General features: G+C 36.5%; 1 protein-coding gene and 1 pseudogene across 1 annotated transcript; one reads left to right on the top strand and one right to left on the bottom strand.

Moving 5' to 3' along the window:
- The first annotated feature begins 437 nt into the window (after nucleotides 1-437).
- LOC107681956 (glycoprotein-N-acetylgalactosamine 3-beta-galactosyltransferase 1-A-like) lies at nucleotides 438-4,544 on the top strand (annotated as a pseudogene).
- Nucleotides 4,545-5,014: 470 nt separating this feature from the next.
- On the bottom strand, nucleotides 5,015-7,308 carry LOC107681951 (tachykinin-3-like). Its single transcript, XM_016478326.1, has 7 exons — nucleotides 7,170-7,308; nucleotides 6,764-6,879; nucleotides 6,579-6,678; nucleotides 6,460-6,489; nucleotides 6,334-6,387; nucleotides 5,476-5,554; nucleotides 5,015-5,288 (listed from the first exon to the last, which is right to left on the bottom strand). Exons 2-7 carry the CDS (start codon nucleotides 6,863-6,865, stop codon nucleotides 5,270-5,272), a joined length of 384 nt encoding a protein of 127 aa, XP_016333812.1. The 5' UTR covers nucleotides 6,866-6,879; nucleotides 7,170-7,308; the 3' UTR covers nucleotides 5,015-5,269.
- Between the last annotated feature and the right edge of the window lie 12,777 nt (nucleotides 7,309-20,085).

Below are 20,085 nucleotides of genomic sequence, written 5' to 3'. Positions count from 1 at the left end.
CTCATGGTAGCTCAAGTATGTTTTTAAAGGAAAAATCTAATAATTAAATAAAATGAAAAAAAAAAAAAAAACATAAGTAATTTTAAAATATATACATTAACTGACACCAGAAAGCCATAAACATCCAAATTGTGTTATAGGCTATTAACTTAAAATCTCACAGGGTTCTTCAAGTAAATACTTTAGGTAGAACGGGTTCGACTGAAAAAAAGTTGGGAAATCTCTGCTCTAGAGGGAAACAGAATTTAAGTTTATTTGCAAGTTTTTCTGTTATGGCCAAAGGAATAAATGTATAATGCAGGTTATTGTTATAGTATATTAGGATCTTTGTATCCAGACTGTTAAAACAATCACTGAAAATGAATAGCCTCAAATTAATGTAACCAATATTTTTCTAGCCTCACAGTGACCAATGTTGGCGGGATCCCTGAATTGTCACCATGAAAGCAGGGAATTCAAGATGTGCTTTCTCCCTGGGCTTCCTGGTGGGCAGCTGCACCTTGTACATCTTCTTGAGACAGGTGTGGTTTGAGAAGAGCTTCGGCTGGAAGCGTGATGGCAAGAGCAACCCTGCTCCACTGGGGCCTGAACAAAACACCCCCAACCTTACCTGGAGAGTGGAAGGATCTGCCGTGATCAACCTCAAACACCCTCACCAGCCAGGTGCTCAGCGCCCTCTAGTGCATTATTTATGTTACATACATTAATGAGTGTAACATGATATAAAGCACTGCAACATAATACCTGGTGCAAAGCTTTCACTTTCTACTCACTTCATTGAGTTTTCAATGGAAGATCACAGTGATTTGTTAAATGTGCACCAAGTAATTTTTAGCAGCATTATGCAAAAACGAATGTTTTTAGTTACCGATGCCATTGTATTTGCAGTCAGCCATGAATAATATATTACGTGAGTGAAAGCATCTGATAACATGGTTGTTACTGAGTTAAAGCGAGTGTTAGGATGAGTAGTGCTGTCAAACGATTAATCACGATTAATCGCATCAAAAAATAAAAGTTTTTATTTACATAATATATGTATGTGTACTGTGTTTGTTTATTATGTATATATAAATACACACACATTCAGTATATATTTTGAAAATATTTGCATGTATATACATTAATATATATTATTATGTTTTATATTATATATAAATATGTAATATATAAACATCATATTTTTCTTAAATATATACATGCATGTGTTTGTATTTATATATACATAATAAATATACTCAGTACACACTCATATATTATGTAAACAAAAACATTTATTTTGGATGCGATTAATCGCGATATATATATAGCCTACTAATAGGTTAGTGTACATAGATTGAAGTACACCTTCAAAATATGTTTTGATTGTATTAAACTTGCAATATAACTATAGAACTTGTTTTAAAAACACAGGAGAGGATGGTCACATTGCAGATGAGCTGTTTAAGAAAGTGCGTATCCTGTGCTGGGTGATGACAGGGCCTAGTAATCTACAGTCAAAGGCTCGGCATGTGAAGGCAACGTGGAGTCGTCACTGTAACGTAGTGCTGTTCATGAGCTCTGAGGAAGACCGCAGCTTCCCCACAGTGGGTCTCGGCACAGGAGAAGGCCGTGACCAGCTGTACTGGAAGACTATTCGTGCCTTCCACTACGCTCTGAAGAACCACGGCGATGAGGCAGACTGGTTCCTCAAAACCGACGATGACACATTCGTCGTTGTGGACAACTTGCGCTGGATCTTGTCGAACTACACGGCAGAGCAGCCCATATACTTTGGCAAGAGGTTCAAGCCGTACGCCAAGCAGGGCTACATGAGCGGAGGCGCAGGTTATGTGCTAAGCAAAGAGGCCCTGAGAAGGTTTGTGGAGGGTTTTAGCACTAAAGTGTGCACTCATACCTCCTCAGTGGAGGATCTAGCGATGGGTCAGTGTCTGGAGAAAATGGGGGTGGTAGCAGGTGACTCCAGGGACACACTGCACCGTGAAACCTTCCATCCTTTCATTCCTGAACACCATCTTACAGGAAAGTTCTCCAAAACCTTCTGGTACTGGAACTACTGCTTCGGTCTTTTGTGATCACCAAGGCTGAAATTATTTGATCAAAAATACAGTTAAAACAGTAATATTTTGAAATATTGTTACAATTCAGAATAAAATTTTGTATTATTATTTATTACTGTATATTTTCAAATTCAGTGTCTTCAGTGTCACATAATCCTTCAGAAATCATTCTTATATGCTGATATGGTGCTTATGAAACATATTTGTGTGAAAATCTTAATAATTTTTTCAGAATTCTTTGATTAATATTTTGATTATTTGACGAACAGCATTTATTTAAAATAGAAACCTTGTGTAATATTATAAATGTCTTTACTGTCACATTTTAGCAATTGAATGTGTCCTTGATGACTTCAAATATTAAACCCAAATTTTGGATGGTAGTGTAGGATAAAATATGCACTCATTGTCATTTTTCTTAAGATATAGTATGTCCTTCATGTCCTTTGTGACATTTCTCTACATTCCACAGCTTCTGTCTCCTACACACAGGAAGCACATTAGTTATTACTTTAGTAATGACAGAAGTTAAACTCGTTTTTTGAAAAGTTTTAAGAACTTGACTACTATCTATGCCTGAGAGGAGAAAACCATTAAAGTGTCAAAAGTAATTTTCAATTCAGGATCTGTTAAACTCGTTTTTTGAAAAGTTTTAAGAACTTGACTACTATCTATGCCTGAGAGGAGAAAACCATTAGTGTCAAAAGTAATTTTCAATTCAGGATCGTTTCATAGGTATGAATGAAAATCAACAGCATTGTTTGAGAAATATACTTTGAGAACGAAATTACCTCTCATAATTTTAGCCTTCTCATTTTTAAATGCCACACTGAACTAGAAACTCCTTCAGGTGATTGCAAGCGAAACCAACAATGGATAGGTTTGATGGGGACAGCATTTGTCAATAGTTTTTCTTTCATGTACGTGATGATGTGATTAGTGACTAGACAGCTAATATCTAGCAATACAAAACCCAAGAAATAAACACAATTTTGTCTTGTCGTGGTTATCAAAGTGACAATGAGAAGGATACAAATGCTATTTCAGTGTTGATAAAGTGTATAAAAACAAATATGATTAAGAATAGAATTGTGTAATTTCTTTCAGAAAAATTCCTTTTTATACATACAAATTAAACTCAATTGAACAATATTAATGACAGAATTGCTTTAAAAAAGCAAAAATCAATGTTACAGACAATAGAAGTAAATTAAAAAGTTAAAATTAGTAATACAAAGCTTATTATGTTTTAAAGCACTTAATTTATTCTTCTGCTAAAACCATTTTTTAAACTGTAAAGTTCTCTTTTTGGTCATTAGTAATTACATTGTAAACTTTAATATAACTAGATACAGAAAAAAATAGCAAGTGATTTTTTTCCCACACTAAAATCATACTAACACACATTTATCCTATGGATGAATGAACTAACACACATATTTGTCCTATGGATGCATTTTAATGTTTACAGATTGGCCACATTCACTTCAATTGAAAGTGCCACACTGTAGCCCAGATTTCCCCTTTTTTTTTTAAAGAAAGGACAGATAAGTCAAAATGAATTTTCATGGTAATCAGCATTTTGACACAAGTGTGTTGATTGACCTTAACTCGTAATGAACCCAGAATATTTATTTTAATGCAAACTATCTGCAATCACATGTAAATGTAACAGACCAGCATCTCTTATATTTGTCTTTTCCTACAGGGCCCACAGTGCTGCTCTGACCTAGCTGTGTCTTTCCACTATGTAGACCCTGTGCTAATGTACACTCTTGAGTACTACACTTACCGTCTCAGGCCCTATGGCTACCGACACCGCTACCAGCCTCCAGTGCCTGCTGTACTGTCTTTAGCTTCCCACACTGGGAAACCCACCACAGAAGCTCAGAGATTAGAGGAGCGTGTTAAAGAAAAATCAGTTCCAACATACACCATGAATCCCAGAGCTGAGAAAGTGAAGACTACTGGAACAAGTCACAAATGCTGCCCAGGGGAGAAACGTAACCGACAGAAACACTGCATGATTGTGAATATGATTGTCTCTTCTTGTGTAAATCCAGAATGAACGCATGTAGCACTGACAGATGTGAACTGTGAACTTGTGAAGCATTTTGAATCATCCAGACTGTGTACTGTGCAAATGGAGTGGTGAAGTGGTTACAGATCTGGGCTAATTACCAAAAGCTGTAAGTTCAAACTTTAACAAAGAACAAATGTTGTCATTATTGCTGTTGATCAAGTAACTTGACTGGTTGTGCCAGTTATAAATCAACTGTAAATCACTTCGAATAAGTGTTTGCTACTCAACGGATTGTTAATATGGTCGCTGCTATTTGAATAAATTATTTTGCTGCCCTCTAGTCTGAGTACAGTAAAAGTGTCTGATTCACATCATATATTATGGCTAAAGTACATGAAGGGCTTCAACAGTTTTGTATTTCAACAATGAGACAAAATGAAAAGCTGAGTTTCATATCATTGATGATTCTTTGGGGTTTCTTTAATATTTTTTTTTACTTGGAAAGTTCAGATGGCCTTATTTTTGTTGGGATGTTGTCTATTATTGTTATATTACTAAACTGTTTCCTTAAAGACATACTGTGCTTTAACGATCTACTGATATCCAAAGCACTAACACACAAAGTCAAACGTGAAGCGTTAGTCATTTAAGTATTAGTATTAGGGACATCATGTTTCTTCTAGTGTGATTAAGTTGATATCAAGTTAAAATGCATATAAGTTTGACGTACATAATTATATATGCAGTTGGTCATGAAGCTTCTGTGTTTTGGCAAAAGTAGCAAATTATTGCTGTGTATTTTATGCTGTTTTAAACATTTATAAGTAATAAAACATTGTGAGATCAGATAGATATTTTTATTTACAAAAATCACGTTTTATACATTAGACAGCAAAAATAACTTTTAATAAATATATTGAAATACAGGGGATGTAAGTGGATATGTAAATGTGGCGATGTGTAATCTAAGTTAATGTATAATTTGCAGTACAATGAAACAAATCACACCATAGGAAATCATGTTTATTTGATTCATCTTATATAAATATTTTATCTTGCTCTATTACTTCTGTAAAATAAATTATGACTTTTTGTTGTTGCTCCAAAGAAATGTCTTGAAAAGAATCTGTCATGACGGGGTGGGAATGGGATAGACGATTGGCTGGATAGGAAACAATTCATTTGCCTATAACCCACGACGAAACCTGCAACAAATTGTAAAAAAAAAAAAAAGTAATTATAATAAATACGTATATAAATAAGTATATATATTTACAAGAAAGCCAGTAATTTTGTAACAATAGACAGACATGCTTTAGGAACAAATGCTGTGTTGTAATAGCTTCAGAAAGCCTGCAGATGGCAGAGCAGCTTTACTACTGAATTGCTCACCTCAGTTTGCATTTGTTGAAGAAGATGCCTCCGCTTGAGCCTGTTTCTGGGTAATCTTTCTTCCATGGGCGCCCAGTTTCTGACAAGACAAATACAGTAAGTCTGAGATGCGTGATAGACTGAACAATTTTCTGACAATGTTAGCGCTGATATTTGTTAAGTTTGCCATTTGTTTGAGGTTCAGCCCACACGGTTCAATTAAGACAGAATCGTTGCAAATGTGTAGGCTACTTTTAACACACTGTCTCGTATGAACAACCAGTCAGACACTGGTTTAAGTTTCACGAACCTTAATTGCACATACTGTATGCTTCATTTCGAGACTGACTTGACAAAAGTAATAAAAACTTGCAGATTTTGATTCAGTTACCGCTTTAAGATTCAGCGAGTTTATTAATTAAATGATTCATCAGATTCAACTCGTGTGTCCTATTGATCAGTTAGTTCAAGTAACATACTCATAAGAGTCATTTGTCCGTAAACCAATTGATACTGTTTTGGGTGTATATTTTGATTCACTAAAAAGAACCGGCTCACAAGAGTCATTTGGTTGTGAATTCAACTGCATTGGTCAAGCTGCATGTTTTTGTTTCCCTAAAAAGAACCGGCTCATAAGAGTCATTTGTTTGAGAATCGAACTACTGTTCGCGCTTTAGGTTTGTTTATTTCGTGCACCCCGCGAGAACAACTCAGTAGAACGACGTTTTTTTTTATATTCAAACGTTTCGTATTAAATTCAGACTGTAAACCCACGAAAATATTTCGTGTAAGTGTAAAATGATATCAAGATAACGGTCATCAAAAGGTAACGTTATTTCTTTCACAAACATCACTGAATTGAAGAGAAAACGTGTTTACCATGGTCAGCGCTCCGTCGCCCCATGAGTCCAACAAAGATATCGTGCATTTCCCCTAAAAGAAAACATATATTATTTTTTTAAACAGAGGATATCTGAAAGCACAAAAAGTACCCCAATGCCTTACTTTTACGCTGAGGTGGTATATCTTCTGTGTCTGGAAAAAGAAGTAAGTTTCAGTAGAAAAAAAATGAAGTTAATCAAAAATGAAGTAAACAACAACAGCAAATATATCTGTTCACTCACCGGCGTTCCTGCGCCCCATTAATCCGACGAAACTGTCATAATCTATGTCATTATACCTCTTCAGCAAGTTACGAGCCGACAGCCGAAAACTCGGACTCTCCTGTGCATGAAATGAAGTTTTTATTATACAGCTCAGGCAACCCTATATATTTATACCTTTTAGATGATCATAATCTGTCACTTACGCCTGAAACTGCTCGTTGAGACTCTGACTGCTGACAGCTTGACTCACTCCATCGGGTTTCCAGCACCAAAACCAAAAACAGTAACACTAGCCCACGGTACATCTTTACTGATCGGTCTGAGGAGAAAATATGTCAAATACTAAAACAATTTACAACATTTCAAAGAGCCCGTTTGTTTACTACACTCAGTCACATTGCACCCATAAATGAACACAAAGTTTCCCCTCTAAAATACTAATTGCAGTTATACTTGTTTGTTTTGTTTCTCTTACAGTGGTATTCAGTATAAATTACCACTAAACCATCAGGATAAAAAATGGATTGTTTAAAAAAATTAAATGAAAAAAATCTAAAACGATAATGTAAAATTGTAATTTGATTTACATTTTACAAGTATTGGACTCACCTGAGCTGAGGATAATGCTATGTGGAAACAGCTGAGTTACAGTTTGTGCTCGAGGACTTAAATCCTTTTGTGATGGACTCTCAGACAAGAGACACAGAGACAAGGATTCTCTCCTGTCTGATTGTTAAATGATAGCAACATGTGCGTAAATCCAATCAGATGTCGCAGTGTAGGTGTGGTTTAAGGGTTTGTAGTCTGCATCAACAGTGACCATGCAATTGAGATTCTGACATCAGAGGCGTCAGGCATTCCTTAAAAGGACAAACCATAGCCTCTTTTGTTAAACCCTTGTCATCAATTACTCCGATTTGAATTCTTGCAACTTTAATCCCATATCTGTAACTTTGCCAGATTTTTTTTTTGTCCCTTCAAGGTTACAGAGTGCCTCCCGCATCTGTGGGTCAAACTTGGAACATTTGCGTGAGAGCATGTCTAAATGCCATGTTTGTTGACTCATTAAGATTATGCTGATATCTATTCGAATGCTACTTTTCTCTGCTAAGTAGGGCCTTATTGTCGTATTTTCCTCCTGACTGCCTAATTGGTGCTGTCATTGGCGGGAATGTAATCTCTCAAGGAAGCAATTACACAGATGGAGCGGTGGATGATGAGAATGGTGTCTCGCGGACTCTGTGGACATCTTGAGGGGGATCTAACTGGCCTGGCGACATGCAGGGTTGATTAGTGGGAACATCCATTAGTTGCTGCCCACACTCAGTATGCAGCATGCAAAGGGCAGCTGTGCTTTGAAGTTTCTGTTAGAGAACAGATTTGATCAGTTCATCAACAGAAGCCTATAAATAGCAACAGCCCAGGCAGTACTAACCCAAATCCACATCAACATCATAAAACCTGTGAGACTCAATCGTCAGCATCATTAAATCTTTTTCATTGTTGTGGACTTGATTATTTTTATCATCATTGTCTCTGACGTTATCTAAATAAAAACTTTAACATGCTGTCCTGTTGAGTGAAGAATGTGTTTACCAGGGCTGTGCACCATTTAACTCTAAATTGACTCAAAATGCCTTTTAAATTCCATTTTGTTGTGTAGCAATTATATAATTTTATCATTCATATAACACATTTTAAACTTAAAAAAGTAAAGTTTACATTTAAAATTTTTTAAATTACAATTCAGTGGATTTCTCTTCCTGTTACTCCAATTCCACCCTAGTAAAAAAGTATTATATTTAAAAGGCTACATTTATTTCATACGAAGTAGTTCAAATCTATTAACATATTTAATGACCTATCGCTCAAGACTATATTACTGATATAATCAAACTTTAGTTGGAGTACTACTTGTGCACAATGCAAATTTCTTAATATTAAGACTAAAATGTGTTTTAATGTCACTATTGATGAGGATTGTATGATCTTTGAATATTATCGGTTTATAAATCCAAGATATTTAAAGTGTACATGAAGTATACTTACAATAGTCCCCAAATGTTTGAAAAAGAAATTTCTATCAGTTTCCCAAACGATGGGACCAGATTGTTTATACCTGCTGTAGAATAGGTAATTCCAGGATGACACACAAGTTTTTAATACTAGGAGAAGATCCTCCAACATGTTCTTTCTGCCAAACCCCTTTATCTCTGAAGCATGTTTTATTAGATTGTAATGGTTTTTACCCTGTGAGAAAACTTTTTTGTTCAGTTAACTCCATTATTAACAGAGTTAAGACAGATACAGTTTTAGAGTTTTTAGTGAAAATAAATTTTAAAAACATAAAATAATTTGTTATATATTTTTCTCGCCATGAAAATAGCCACAGAAGTTGGCATGGTGTTAAACACAAACAAACTTACAATAGTTCCACTTTAGCACAATCAAATATACTTCAGTTGTACTACTTTTGCACATTTAAAGTGCATTAAGTAAAACATTTGTTGTTCCAATTTAGCACACTTTAAGTGTACCAGTTTTGTATACCAATAGTACAATTGCTGGGTATTTTTATTATGTACATAAATATATAAATGTATTTACCTAGCATGAAATAAATGCATTTCAAATACATTTTAGAATATTTATTTTTCACTTTAGGGCAGTTGCTACTGAGAATTTAAAGAAAGTTTTACCCATTTTTCCTCAGGTTAAGGTGATTTACACAAGTAGAACATGTTTTCTATGTCACTGTAAAATGTAACTTATCTCTTCCATAAGCACTTAACTGCATTCTGAAAGAAAAAAAAATATCTGCTTTCACTATTTCTTAATTCCTTCCTGTTCTAGCTTGTATTTTATGGACTATATTTAAAACTTAGTATTGCTAACACTTCTTGTGTTGTCTCCTTGAGATGAATGGCTTGTTGCATTCCTCATCTGGATAAAAACATCTTCTAAATATTTAAATAACAGTTTTTTTGTAAATAACAGTTTTTCCAAAAGTGTAGTGCTAAATTACTGGCCTGAGAATGTTAGCAGAAATGGTTATGACATTAAAGACTGAACTAATAATTTCGTACTTTGTCTTTAAACAATGTCCAAAGACTCTTGCTCTCTGCCACTTTACATTCTGTTTTAAATGAGACATGGAAATGCATAATATTTTTCTAGTGCTGATTGGGGAGAATAAATATCTGGAAGCAAATTACTTTGCAAATAGAGGGCATGTTATAAATGATAGTCAAGAGCAGCTGTTGATTGGGAGCCCTACGGCGAAAGCAGGCATAAATATATTGGGAATAATGTTGTAAATACGAATAATAATGTTTACAGTCCAAATTTTTGTATTCTGCATTTGTTCAAATCTGTGACGACAATTTCTGTTTGTGCTTGCATAAGGCTTAAAAAGCATTTTGACAAACAATGGAGCCAGTACTTTACCCGCATGCCAGTTATTTTTCACTGCAAAGGATGTTGGCAAATATGCTGTGCCTCTACTATGCAAACCATGTGTGTTTCATAATGCTTTTGATGCAGATGTTTGGACTTCATCGCTGACTGTGTTGATCCACAGGAGACAGTCACTGCCAATGTTCTATGCAGACCGAGCTATGACTTGCGGGGACATGTCGTCTACAACAAAGGGCAGGTCGGAGTTCCAAATGGCTGGTTTTCCCAAAGGTTAGCGGATTAGCATTAAGATGTTTTAGTAATGAGTCCCAACCCATATATTGTGGGTTGTCTCTTCCTACTCTGCATGGATCACGCAGCGGGTCAGATTAAGGATATGGCGATGGATGGGAGACAGATCTGACAGCAGTAGAGGAAGTAAAAGTAATTAATTGCATTCTTCCATAATTAATGACTTCTTCTTTCCCTTAATCACAGAGCCACATCCTGGGAGTATCAATGAGAACACCATAGGGCTGTTTATTTGGAGCATGCTAGGGTGGAGGGCCCCTGCCACTGAGAGGATGACGACAGGAAGAGGATGCCATAGTGGTAAATTCATGACAGTATTAGATAGGGCTGCACGATTAATCAGATGCGCGTTAAATATCGCATGCGATTAATCGTGCAGCCCTAGTATTAGATATCGTTTAGCGCACTCAAAACGTGAGAGGAAGCTATGTATTGCTGCCAAGGAAGATTTTACTGCAATTATCTCATGTTGTCATCTAAAGTATATATTTACTAAAGGATGCGCATGAGAAATCAGGAATCGGTGCAACCAAAATCAGTCCTGATGTTCACGTTTCTATTGATTTCTTATGAGATAGAACAGCTTTTTTTGCTTAATGTGAAATGGAGCGGTTACTTTATTTGTGGCAGCTGGTGTTTGGAAATCATCTTCTCTGTACCTGCTAATGTCATGAGCTCTTCACACTTTTTGTATGAGTTGTTTGTTTTAATTCTTAGTAACGGCTCACAGTGTGCGATTTTTACACTAGAAATCAGAGTTTATTCACTTTACTGCACATAGAAACCTCTTTCTCAGGGTCGTTTATGATTTTTCGAAAGTTCTGGTCTTCTCGTTTGGTGGGTTTTGGATAAATTCCAGGGATTTTCTTGAGAAATTGTGTACATGATGTTGTGTTTTTCTGTGCATGGAAAGGGAAGTAAATGAGATTTGACACATGATGGAATAGTGACTGACAAGTCAGATTACTGGTCTCAGCTATGCTCAGGAACAGCAGGGTGTTGGCAATGGCTCTCTGCAGACCGGGACAAACACAGCTTAAAAGATCCATAGCATGTTAAATGGAGACTGGAAGGGTGACTGATGACAAGCATTCACTATTGAGCAAATATGAAAAATGATGGTTAGATTTACTCCAGAAAAGTATATTACACTGGGGATAAATCTATTCCATTTCAATTATACATGTGATAAAATCATTTAATTTTATGCTCTAGTGTAATGTGTATGACATATATGCTTGCTGATATGGCTACAAATTGCACAGCATGGCAAAATCTCAGCCTTTGTGTACTTGACACTTGAACACAAAAGACCTTACTGGAGGTATTGGTATCTAGATCAGGGATTTTCAACCTGGAATCCAGGGACCCAAAGAGGTGCATAAGGTCTGTGAAAGATTTCAAAGGATTTTTATTTTTACGAATGTATTTTAGGACTGTTAGTGTTTTCACTTAACTGACTTATTCAATTTCAAAGTTAACGTTTTCACCTAAGATACAATGAAATATGTTTAATATCGATGCTTTTAACACTCACTTCACTTTCATCAAATTTGATATTCTGTTTCATTCTGTTTTCTAAAGACTGGTCAGAAATCATGAGATGAATTGTGATTATTATTGTATTGACATTATGTGTTTTTTTAACAATAGAAAAAAAACCTTGCATTTTTGTGTATAGATTTATGTAATTACAATGACATTATATAAGCCAGTAATTTAATTTTGGGGGAAAAGCATAAAAAATAATAATCAAATAATTTAAAATTTGATTTAATATTGCTGTTTTTAAAATATCCCTCTCAAAATATATAATATTATATTTTCAGTATCACTTTTTTTTAATAAACTAACATAGGTCACACTTTATTTTAAGGCCCAATTTTCACTATACACTAACTGTTAACTTTGCCTCAATGAACTCCTAATTTGCTGCTTATTAATTGTTAGTAAGGTATGGGGCAGGGTTAAGGGATCTAAAATATGGCCATGCAAAATAAAGCATTAATATGTGCTTTATAGGAACTAATATGCTGGTAATATGCATGCTAATAAGCAACTAGTTAATAGTGAGAATTGGTCCCTAAACTAAAGTGTTATCTAAACATATATTATAACTGCCTTTATATAGGGTCCCTAATTTTTCATCATCATAGTTATCATAAGTGGGTCCTTCAATGAAAAACTCTTGATGTAGATGACGCTATGAGCTATATGTAAGAAACATCCCCTTGCGTCATTGCCACCTGTGTTTCATCGATTGGCTCCCTGCAGCCAGGCTCCTGACTAGAGCGGGAGTAAGAGAGGCAGACGTGGTAACTAACAGGCATATGATGAAGCACACCTGAAGTTAATGCTGCCTCGCCAACTGCCATTAAATGCCAATCATGGCACTCGTTCATTTCCCTCTGTGTTAACACAGTGGTGTCCTCACCGGTCCAGAGAGAGAACGCGTCACGGCCATATATATATATATATGTGTGTGTGTGTGTGTGTGTGTGTGTGTACAGTGCCGTGAAAAGGTTTTTGCCCCCTTCCTGTTTTTTTATTTTTTTGCGTATTTGTCACACTTAAAAGATTCAGATCATCAAACACATTTTAATATTACACAAAGATAATTCTAGTAAATACAAAATGCGAAATCACTTAAATAGAACCTGTCTGACAAAGTGAAGCATGCTTAAAGAGCAACACATCATGCCGCGATCTAAAGAAATTCAAGAATAGATGAGAAACAAAATAGTTGATATGTATGAGTCTGGAAAGTATTATAAAGCATTTTCTAAGTCATTGGGGCTTCAGCGAACCACAGTCAGAGCCATTATCCACAAATGGAGAAAACTTGGAACAGTTGGGAACCTTCGCAGGAGTGGCCGGCCTACCAAAATTACTCCAGGAGCGCAACAACATCTTATCTCAATTAAGGTCAGTGTTCAACAGTAAGAAAGAGACTGGGCAAAAACGGCATCCATGGGAGAGTTCCAAGGCAAAAGCCACTGCTGACCAAAAAGAATACAAAGGCTCGTCTTACATTTGCCAATAAATATCTTGATTATCCTCAAGACTTTTGGGCAAATATTCTGTGGACTGATGAGACAAAAGTTTAACTTTTTGGAAGGTGTGTGTCCCGTTACATCTGGCTTAAAACCAACACAGCATTTCATAAAAAGAACATCATACCAACAGTCAAACATGGTGGTGGTATGTGTGATGGTCTGGGGCTGCTTTGCAGCTTCAGGACCTGGATGACTTGCCATAATTGATGGAACCATGAATTCTGTACTCTATCAGAAAATCCTGAAGGAGAATGTCCGGCCGTCAGTTTGTGACCTCCAGCTCAAGCACACTTGGGTTATGCAGCATGACAATGATCCCAAACCCACCAGCAAGTCAATTTACTCAGGTTATCTTTGTGTAATATTAAAATATATTTGTTGATCTGAATCATTCAAGTGTGACAGATATGCAAAAAAAAAACAGGATGGGGGCAAAAACCTTTTCACAGCACTGTATATATATTTTGTAAAAACTGTATTCAGATGAACTTTTATGGCTGTTACCTTAAATGCTGTTGAATCTGCACTGCAGCTAAATCTGTTTAAGAACATTTTATGTAAGTGCATGAATCAACAGCAACCGCCATAAATAAAATTCAAGAAATGCCTGTTGCAAATAAAACAACATTTTGTTGTCCACGTCTATGTGCAGATCACGTCTATAATGTAGCAAATTACGAAGGCAGGAGGCTGTTGTTCCTCACCTCTGCTGTGTTGGCAGGGGCTGCGGAAGGCCTCGAAATCCCTATCTTTGCAACTTTGTATTAGACTTTTCACATTACAGTTCAAAGCCTCATGTCTATTGAAGCATTAGAATGGAGTTGAGCTCAAGGACAGAATGACACTCATGCTGTCCTCTGCCTCACTTCCCCTCGCAGGTTTGTGCTGGCTTTTATGGACAGAGGAGGAAAAGCAGCAAAGTTGCACGATTCAGAACACGATGCAGGAGAGTGTCGCAGAAAGCAGATAAAACTCAAAAGAGTTATTAAAAGCAGGGCCAGAGGATGGTCAGTGAAGCAGCGAGGCTTAGGGGAGCTAAATGTGAAGACAGGCTTCGCCGGGGCATCCAAGGGTTGATAGGCAATGAGGCATTGGGGGTGGCTGGGTTGTTAGGGACATGTCTGACAGTAGGGTGAGCTCAATGTAGCTCAGAATCCCCCGCTGCTCATGTCACCCAGAGGCGACACAACAGAGCCATAAATAAAATGGACAAGAGGAAGCCCAGTCCTTGCACCTGCATGTGTGACCTCACATACGCGTTACGCTAATTTGATTGATTAGCTGGAATAACTTGTGAGACTTAGTCATCTCCCCTTTTGAGCTGCTTCTACCCACAGGTCTTCATGATGAACTGCGATAAATTTTTCCACCTTCTTGATAGCTTTCAGGGTTTTATGGTCATCTAAATGTTCATTTAAGTCTGATTGCGTCCTCTTATCGAAAGAGTTGAATGTTCTGCACTTAGAGACATTTAGGGTTGTTAGGCAGTGTGTTGTGTCGTTAAGGCACATCTCCCATCTGTTGCATACATATCTCCTCATCAGCGCTTTGCTACAGTGTTTCGCAGGACAAAAGGATTCAATCTTTGCACATAAGTGGAAATCCAATCGTGTGTTTTCATTTAGCCCTTCAAAATGCTGTTTGGAGATAATATATTGTCTATTCGGTCTTTCGCGGTAATGCTGAGAACTGTGTCGTGATATCAACATATGATGAGCAGGGTTTATGGACATTTGGCTCTTCAGTAATCAGCATGTCTCTGTCTGTTCTAGCTGTACTTTTCCATGGTTATTTTTTTATCGCTGTGCTGTCCCTGTGAACTGATATCATTTTTAATTATCAGTTTAAGATATCACAGGATTACATCAATTCTTACACCAGAATATTGACTAAATCAATTTGTGGTGTAATACAAAAGGAACAAATACACACAAAACTTAATTGATTAGAAAGCAAATACATGGGAAATTTGAATATCTTTCAAAGAAAATTGGCATTGGCTTTTAATGATTATAAATGTGCATTTATTTAATAACATTTCATTGTCTATATTTATTATCTATTTATACTATAGTAATAGATAATAGTGAGAGAAAGTACTTTAGTATTGCATAAATTGTTAACAATAACAACAACTATTACTACTACTATTAATAATACTAATAATAATTATTAATATTTGTATACTTTTTCAAGTGTTGCCAGTGTTGTGTCAAGCTAGACATATTTAGTGCATTATGCTGTCAGGCATTTGCTTGATAATTACAAAAATATTAAGTAATGGTAAGGTAAGCTGGTGATTTCAGAAAAACTGAAAAACTACACTGAAACAAATTTGGTGTAGAATCAGTTTTCACTCAGAAATTGCCAGTAAATTTCACAAATAATTACAAAGAATTGGAAATTAACACATGAAATTAATTGTAAATGGTAAAACACTTAAATAATTAATTGCTTTAGTTTTTTACAGTGTACAGATAGATCAGTCTGTTCTTTAATCTATCCATAATGTAAATTCTCATATCTCTATTGCATGAGCATGATGTTTTATCCTTAGTTTAAATATCTCTATACAATGCAATTTGGTGGTTCTTTGGTGGTATTTCATAGATACAGTCTCCATGTAGTTCACATGGGAAGGCTATTGTCCCAAAATTAAATCACAATCCAAAATCAGAGACGCGAGTCACTTTATTTTGCAGAGATCTAACTCCATACTGGCTTTTGATGGCAGTGCCCTTTGAATTCTGTTCTTTTCGGTGAGCTGTAATTAAGGTATTTAGGTGTTGATTAGAGCAGCAGGGACAGACTCGGTGACAGTGATTGTCACAGTAAACAGATCCTGTGTATTGAGCCAGGCTCCTCTTTTTCACAGAATCCAGGTGTCACATGGGTGCCGTACTCTATAAATACATCAGACATGGATTTCAGAGAGGTGAGGATGTTCTAATGTGTAATAGATGAGCCAAAACTTTCTGTTTTGTATGTAAAGTTGACAACTTTACAAATACGAGTTTTAAAAAGAACAGTGTGTTACTTTGAGGATGTTTTATCCAACCAAAAAAGTTTGAATTTCCTAAAAGCACAGTTATAATTTATTAACAGGTACATTAAAGGTCAGATATTTTCCTTAAATTCTGTTTCTAGTTTTACCTTTGTGTGTGTCATGAAGACACTTTTTTGTGTTTATCAAAAGAAAGGAAGTCAAATGGGTTTGGAACATTAGGGTGAGTAAATATTGAAAGAATTTTAATTTTTAGGTGAAATACTCATTTACACTCTGAAAAGCTTTTGTGATACTGGCAAATTGAATAACCCAGGAAATAATTTTGACTTGTCCTTCAGGAACGCGCTTAGAATGGAAGAACACCAGCTGATGTGCAGGAGGAAATAAAAGCAGGAATGTGAAGCTTGTATTTTTCTTAAAACATGTCTGCAAATTCTGTGCTATCATCCTGGAATCCAATGTACACTTTTTATACTCTTGTTCACAATTTTGTTTATAGCAATACTATTTATTGATTCTCAGTTTGCAACCTTTCTTATTAAGGCTGCATTTTATTCAGAAATCATCCTTCCTCTGCCATGTTCCCTTCTTCCTCCACAGTGAGGGCTTTGGAGCGATGAAATTATATTATCATTTAAAATGCACCTTTATGTCATCCTTCCTGTTACTGTTGCACAGTGACTGACATTAATGAATGTTCCTTGATTAATGCACAAATAAACCTAATTTGAGATCTTTACACATGATTTGGCCACACTAATAACCACTTTTGCATTGTAAACAAAAAGACATGATTTGAAAGGTTTGGACTTGAGAAGAAATTTTGAATGCTTCATTATTAAAATCTTTTATTGTTTCATTTATTTGACCAGAAATTGGTCAAAATTATGTTGTTATTTTTGAGCCCTTCGGTAGTGAAAGTCAAAATGTCTACTATAATCGTTTTCCTTCGAGGATTGCATATTCATCATGTTTGCCATTTGAAGCACACGTGTGAAACCCATCATATGTGTACTACTTTGCAGTGTGTGTATCTGATATTCCACAGTAGCCTGGCTGAGGAGTCCAAGGACTCCACTGAAATTGCATCTGCCCCCCAACCTCTCTTGTCTTATTAAACAGTTCTGTCAAATCTAGCTGAAATTAACACTTAAATAAATATACTGATCCATGTAACCCATTAGAAGTAGAAATGTCTCTGCCATAATGAAGGCAGTGTCTTTTGATACCACCTCTCTCGATTCAATTCTGTCAGGTATATTAGGTTACTGATGAGTTTCATTCATCAACTGATTATATTTGCAGAGAGTGTTTCTTTTCTGTGCACCCCTGTGGGTACGCATTTCTTAGCCCTTCAGACAGGAAATGGTGTTGTAGCTCAATCAATGTGGCGCAAAATGTGATGAATACATCTGCTCTTATGATTCCCAATAACCTAGTGGCTTATTCCAGTGATATTACACCATCCGTGACAGACCAATCCCTTCCCAACCAGCCAGATAAGGGCCTCCTCTACGCCTCTTATTCCTTTGGCGCTCATCTAAAATGTTTAAGGGAAATTGCAATACGACAGGGATCAGTATAGGCCAAGCAATAACAGAAAGTCAGATTGGAAAGGATTAAACTTGTCTGACTGCCATTATGCATTCACTGATTGCAGGAGGGAGGACCAATCTTTACCAGATTTATTCTTGCCCCTTTTCTGCGCACTCAATCTGTTTCAGCTACGATGTTGCACGTTGTGTGACACCTATGGGCCACAATTCTTTCAGCGTCCAATCGGTGGCAGCTAACGACATCCATTAAATATTAAGATGCCTCTCAATCCTGCAATTATTCAAGACCGATCGCTTCCAAACTGCTAAAACTGGCCCAAAGCCCCATTTTGTAATGATCAGAGCTGTTCCGTGTTCACGTTGGCTTTGGAAAGCAGAGTTTAATGTGTCTTCGAGACTGAAGGATGAATGCACCAATAAACAACGTGGTCAGACTCGTGAATAACCAGTAGGCCCTGCGGCTCTCCGGAAGGTGATTTATTGCCTTGGCAACACACGGCTTCTCTAGGGGTAAAGGCCATGGGTGTAAAAGTAATTTCCAAAGCAATAATACAGCTCTCACCTGCTCATTACTTTTGACATTTTTCTCTTTTGTTTCCTTTTTGGAAGAGGACAAAGAATTGAGTGCCTATTAAAGACATTATTCATGCAGCTCTATGGACTCTAGATCCATTACATACACATAGGTATGATTATTGCTTTCAAAATGTTCAGAGATGTTGCTTAATGGTTTCTGACATAACACAGCGGAGAACTTGTCCTAGCGCTCTGCCCTTGAAATCTCTCATTAAGCTTTTGCAATGAAGCAGGGGTCATATTGCTTATACAGGTATCAAGTGAGTTATGGCCCTCCAAGGGAACTGTCATAATAAAGTTTTCTATAAATTCGCTATTAAGAGATCTGTCTGTCTCCTATTTACCTTACCGCAAACATTCACGGTTTGACGCAAGGCACTGTGCTTTATATTCTGTGCTAGGAAACCGTGAAGCTTTGCTTACAAAACTTGTGGCTGTCTTTTTCTAGAAAGGCCAAAGTGGCTGTGATCTGTCTTGGCTTCACCGTTGTTGTCATATTCACTGGTTGTAGGCCTGTCAGTTAGGATAAAGATGATCTGTGATGCTCCGCATGTGAATAGTTGCCTTTGTAGGGCCGCAGATATCGATGCTTTCGGCTAAATGCGAGTTTAATCGATGTCTTCCACTTGCAGGGTCACACTGGTCGAGGAAAAATGAAAAAACATGGAGAATGTAATTTGTCAACAGCCTTGACATAAATAAGATGTGTTGGTTACAGTGCTCATGTCTTTACAGTAATTAAAAAAATATATTATACAGCTTGTTTTATTTGTGAGCGCAGTGGAAATGTCTCATTAAGTTGTCTGTGCAAACAGAAAGAAACAAATGCACTCCGTATCTGATTGTCCTCTGCCTCATTAGCTGAGTTAAATTTTCAATTAGAGATGTAGCTGACGATGTCCTCCATGTCACTTCATATTACTGTGCATTATGAGAGATGATGACAGCTCTATATTATCTCGTGCATTTGCTGCTCTCGCATTATTCATTACTCGCTATGATACTCTTAAGAAGATACGTTCATTGTTCTAGATCTTTATCGATCCATTGCATATACAGTATGTGGAGCCTTTGTGTGTCTCAATGTATTTTCTTCTGTATAATGTTCCAGAAGAAACACTGACATGTTGACGGCATCATCCCATCACTTCCAACGCCTACACTCTGTACGCACATACATTTGCAGATACAATACACGAATGCAGAGACAAGATTGATGACCATAGGCTTCCCAAATGGTTGTCCCTCTATAATAGACAACTACCATCCAAGCTGCCCAGTGCATGATGATTTGATTATTGCCATAACACACAATCACAGTAAACAGCCTTTCCTCTGTCCATCCATCGCATAGAACACCCAAGAAATGCACATATTGTTCAGGAAGTGTAAATGGCAGTTTAAAAAAAAAAGTCTTTTTTTTTTAGTGAAAGGTCAGTGAACGTGAAAAAAGTCTGACGATATTATTAAAGGAGTGTGAGTGCCATTTCATTTTGTATTTGTTTTATGTAATGTTTGCAACCCTCTCACCAAATTTGAGACCATCTAAAATTCTGATTTGGTTTCATTTTGGTGTTTTCATCCTAAATTAAACAATATTTACCCGTTTTTGTTAAATTAAA

Source organism: Sinocyclocheilus anshuiensis, unplaced genomic scaffold (assembly GCF_001515605.1).
Source record: "Sinocyclocheilus anshuiensis isolate Anshui unplaced genomic scaffold, SAMN03320099.WGS_v1.1 scaffold2090, whole genome shotgun sequence".
Lineage (NCBI taxonomy): Eukaryota > Metazoa > Chordata > Actinopteri > Cypriniformes > Cyprinidae > Sinocyclocheilus > Sinocyclocheilus anshuiensis.
The sequence above is the reverse complement of the archived record's forward strand: the minus strand, read 5'-3'. Positions and strand labels throughout refer to the sequence as shown.

What these genes read in the sequence shown, in the direction of transcription:
- LOC107681951 (XM_016478326.1), bottom strand. Translation starts at nt 6,865, where the DNA reads ATGTACCGTGGGCTAGTGTTACTGTTTTTGGTTTTGGTGCTGGAAACC. An exon ending in AATGGGGCGCAGGAACGCCG is followed by an intron (nt 6,490 to 6,578) that starts GTGAGTGAACAG and finishes TTCTTTTTCCAG; the next exon opens with ACACAGAAGATATACCACCT. An exon ending in GCGACGGAGCGCTGACCATG is followed by an intron (nt 5,555 to 6,333) that starts GTAAACACGTTT and finishes TTGTCTTGTCAG; the next exon opens with AAACTGGGCGCCCATGGAAG.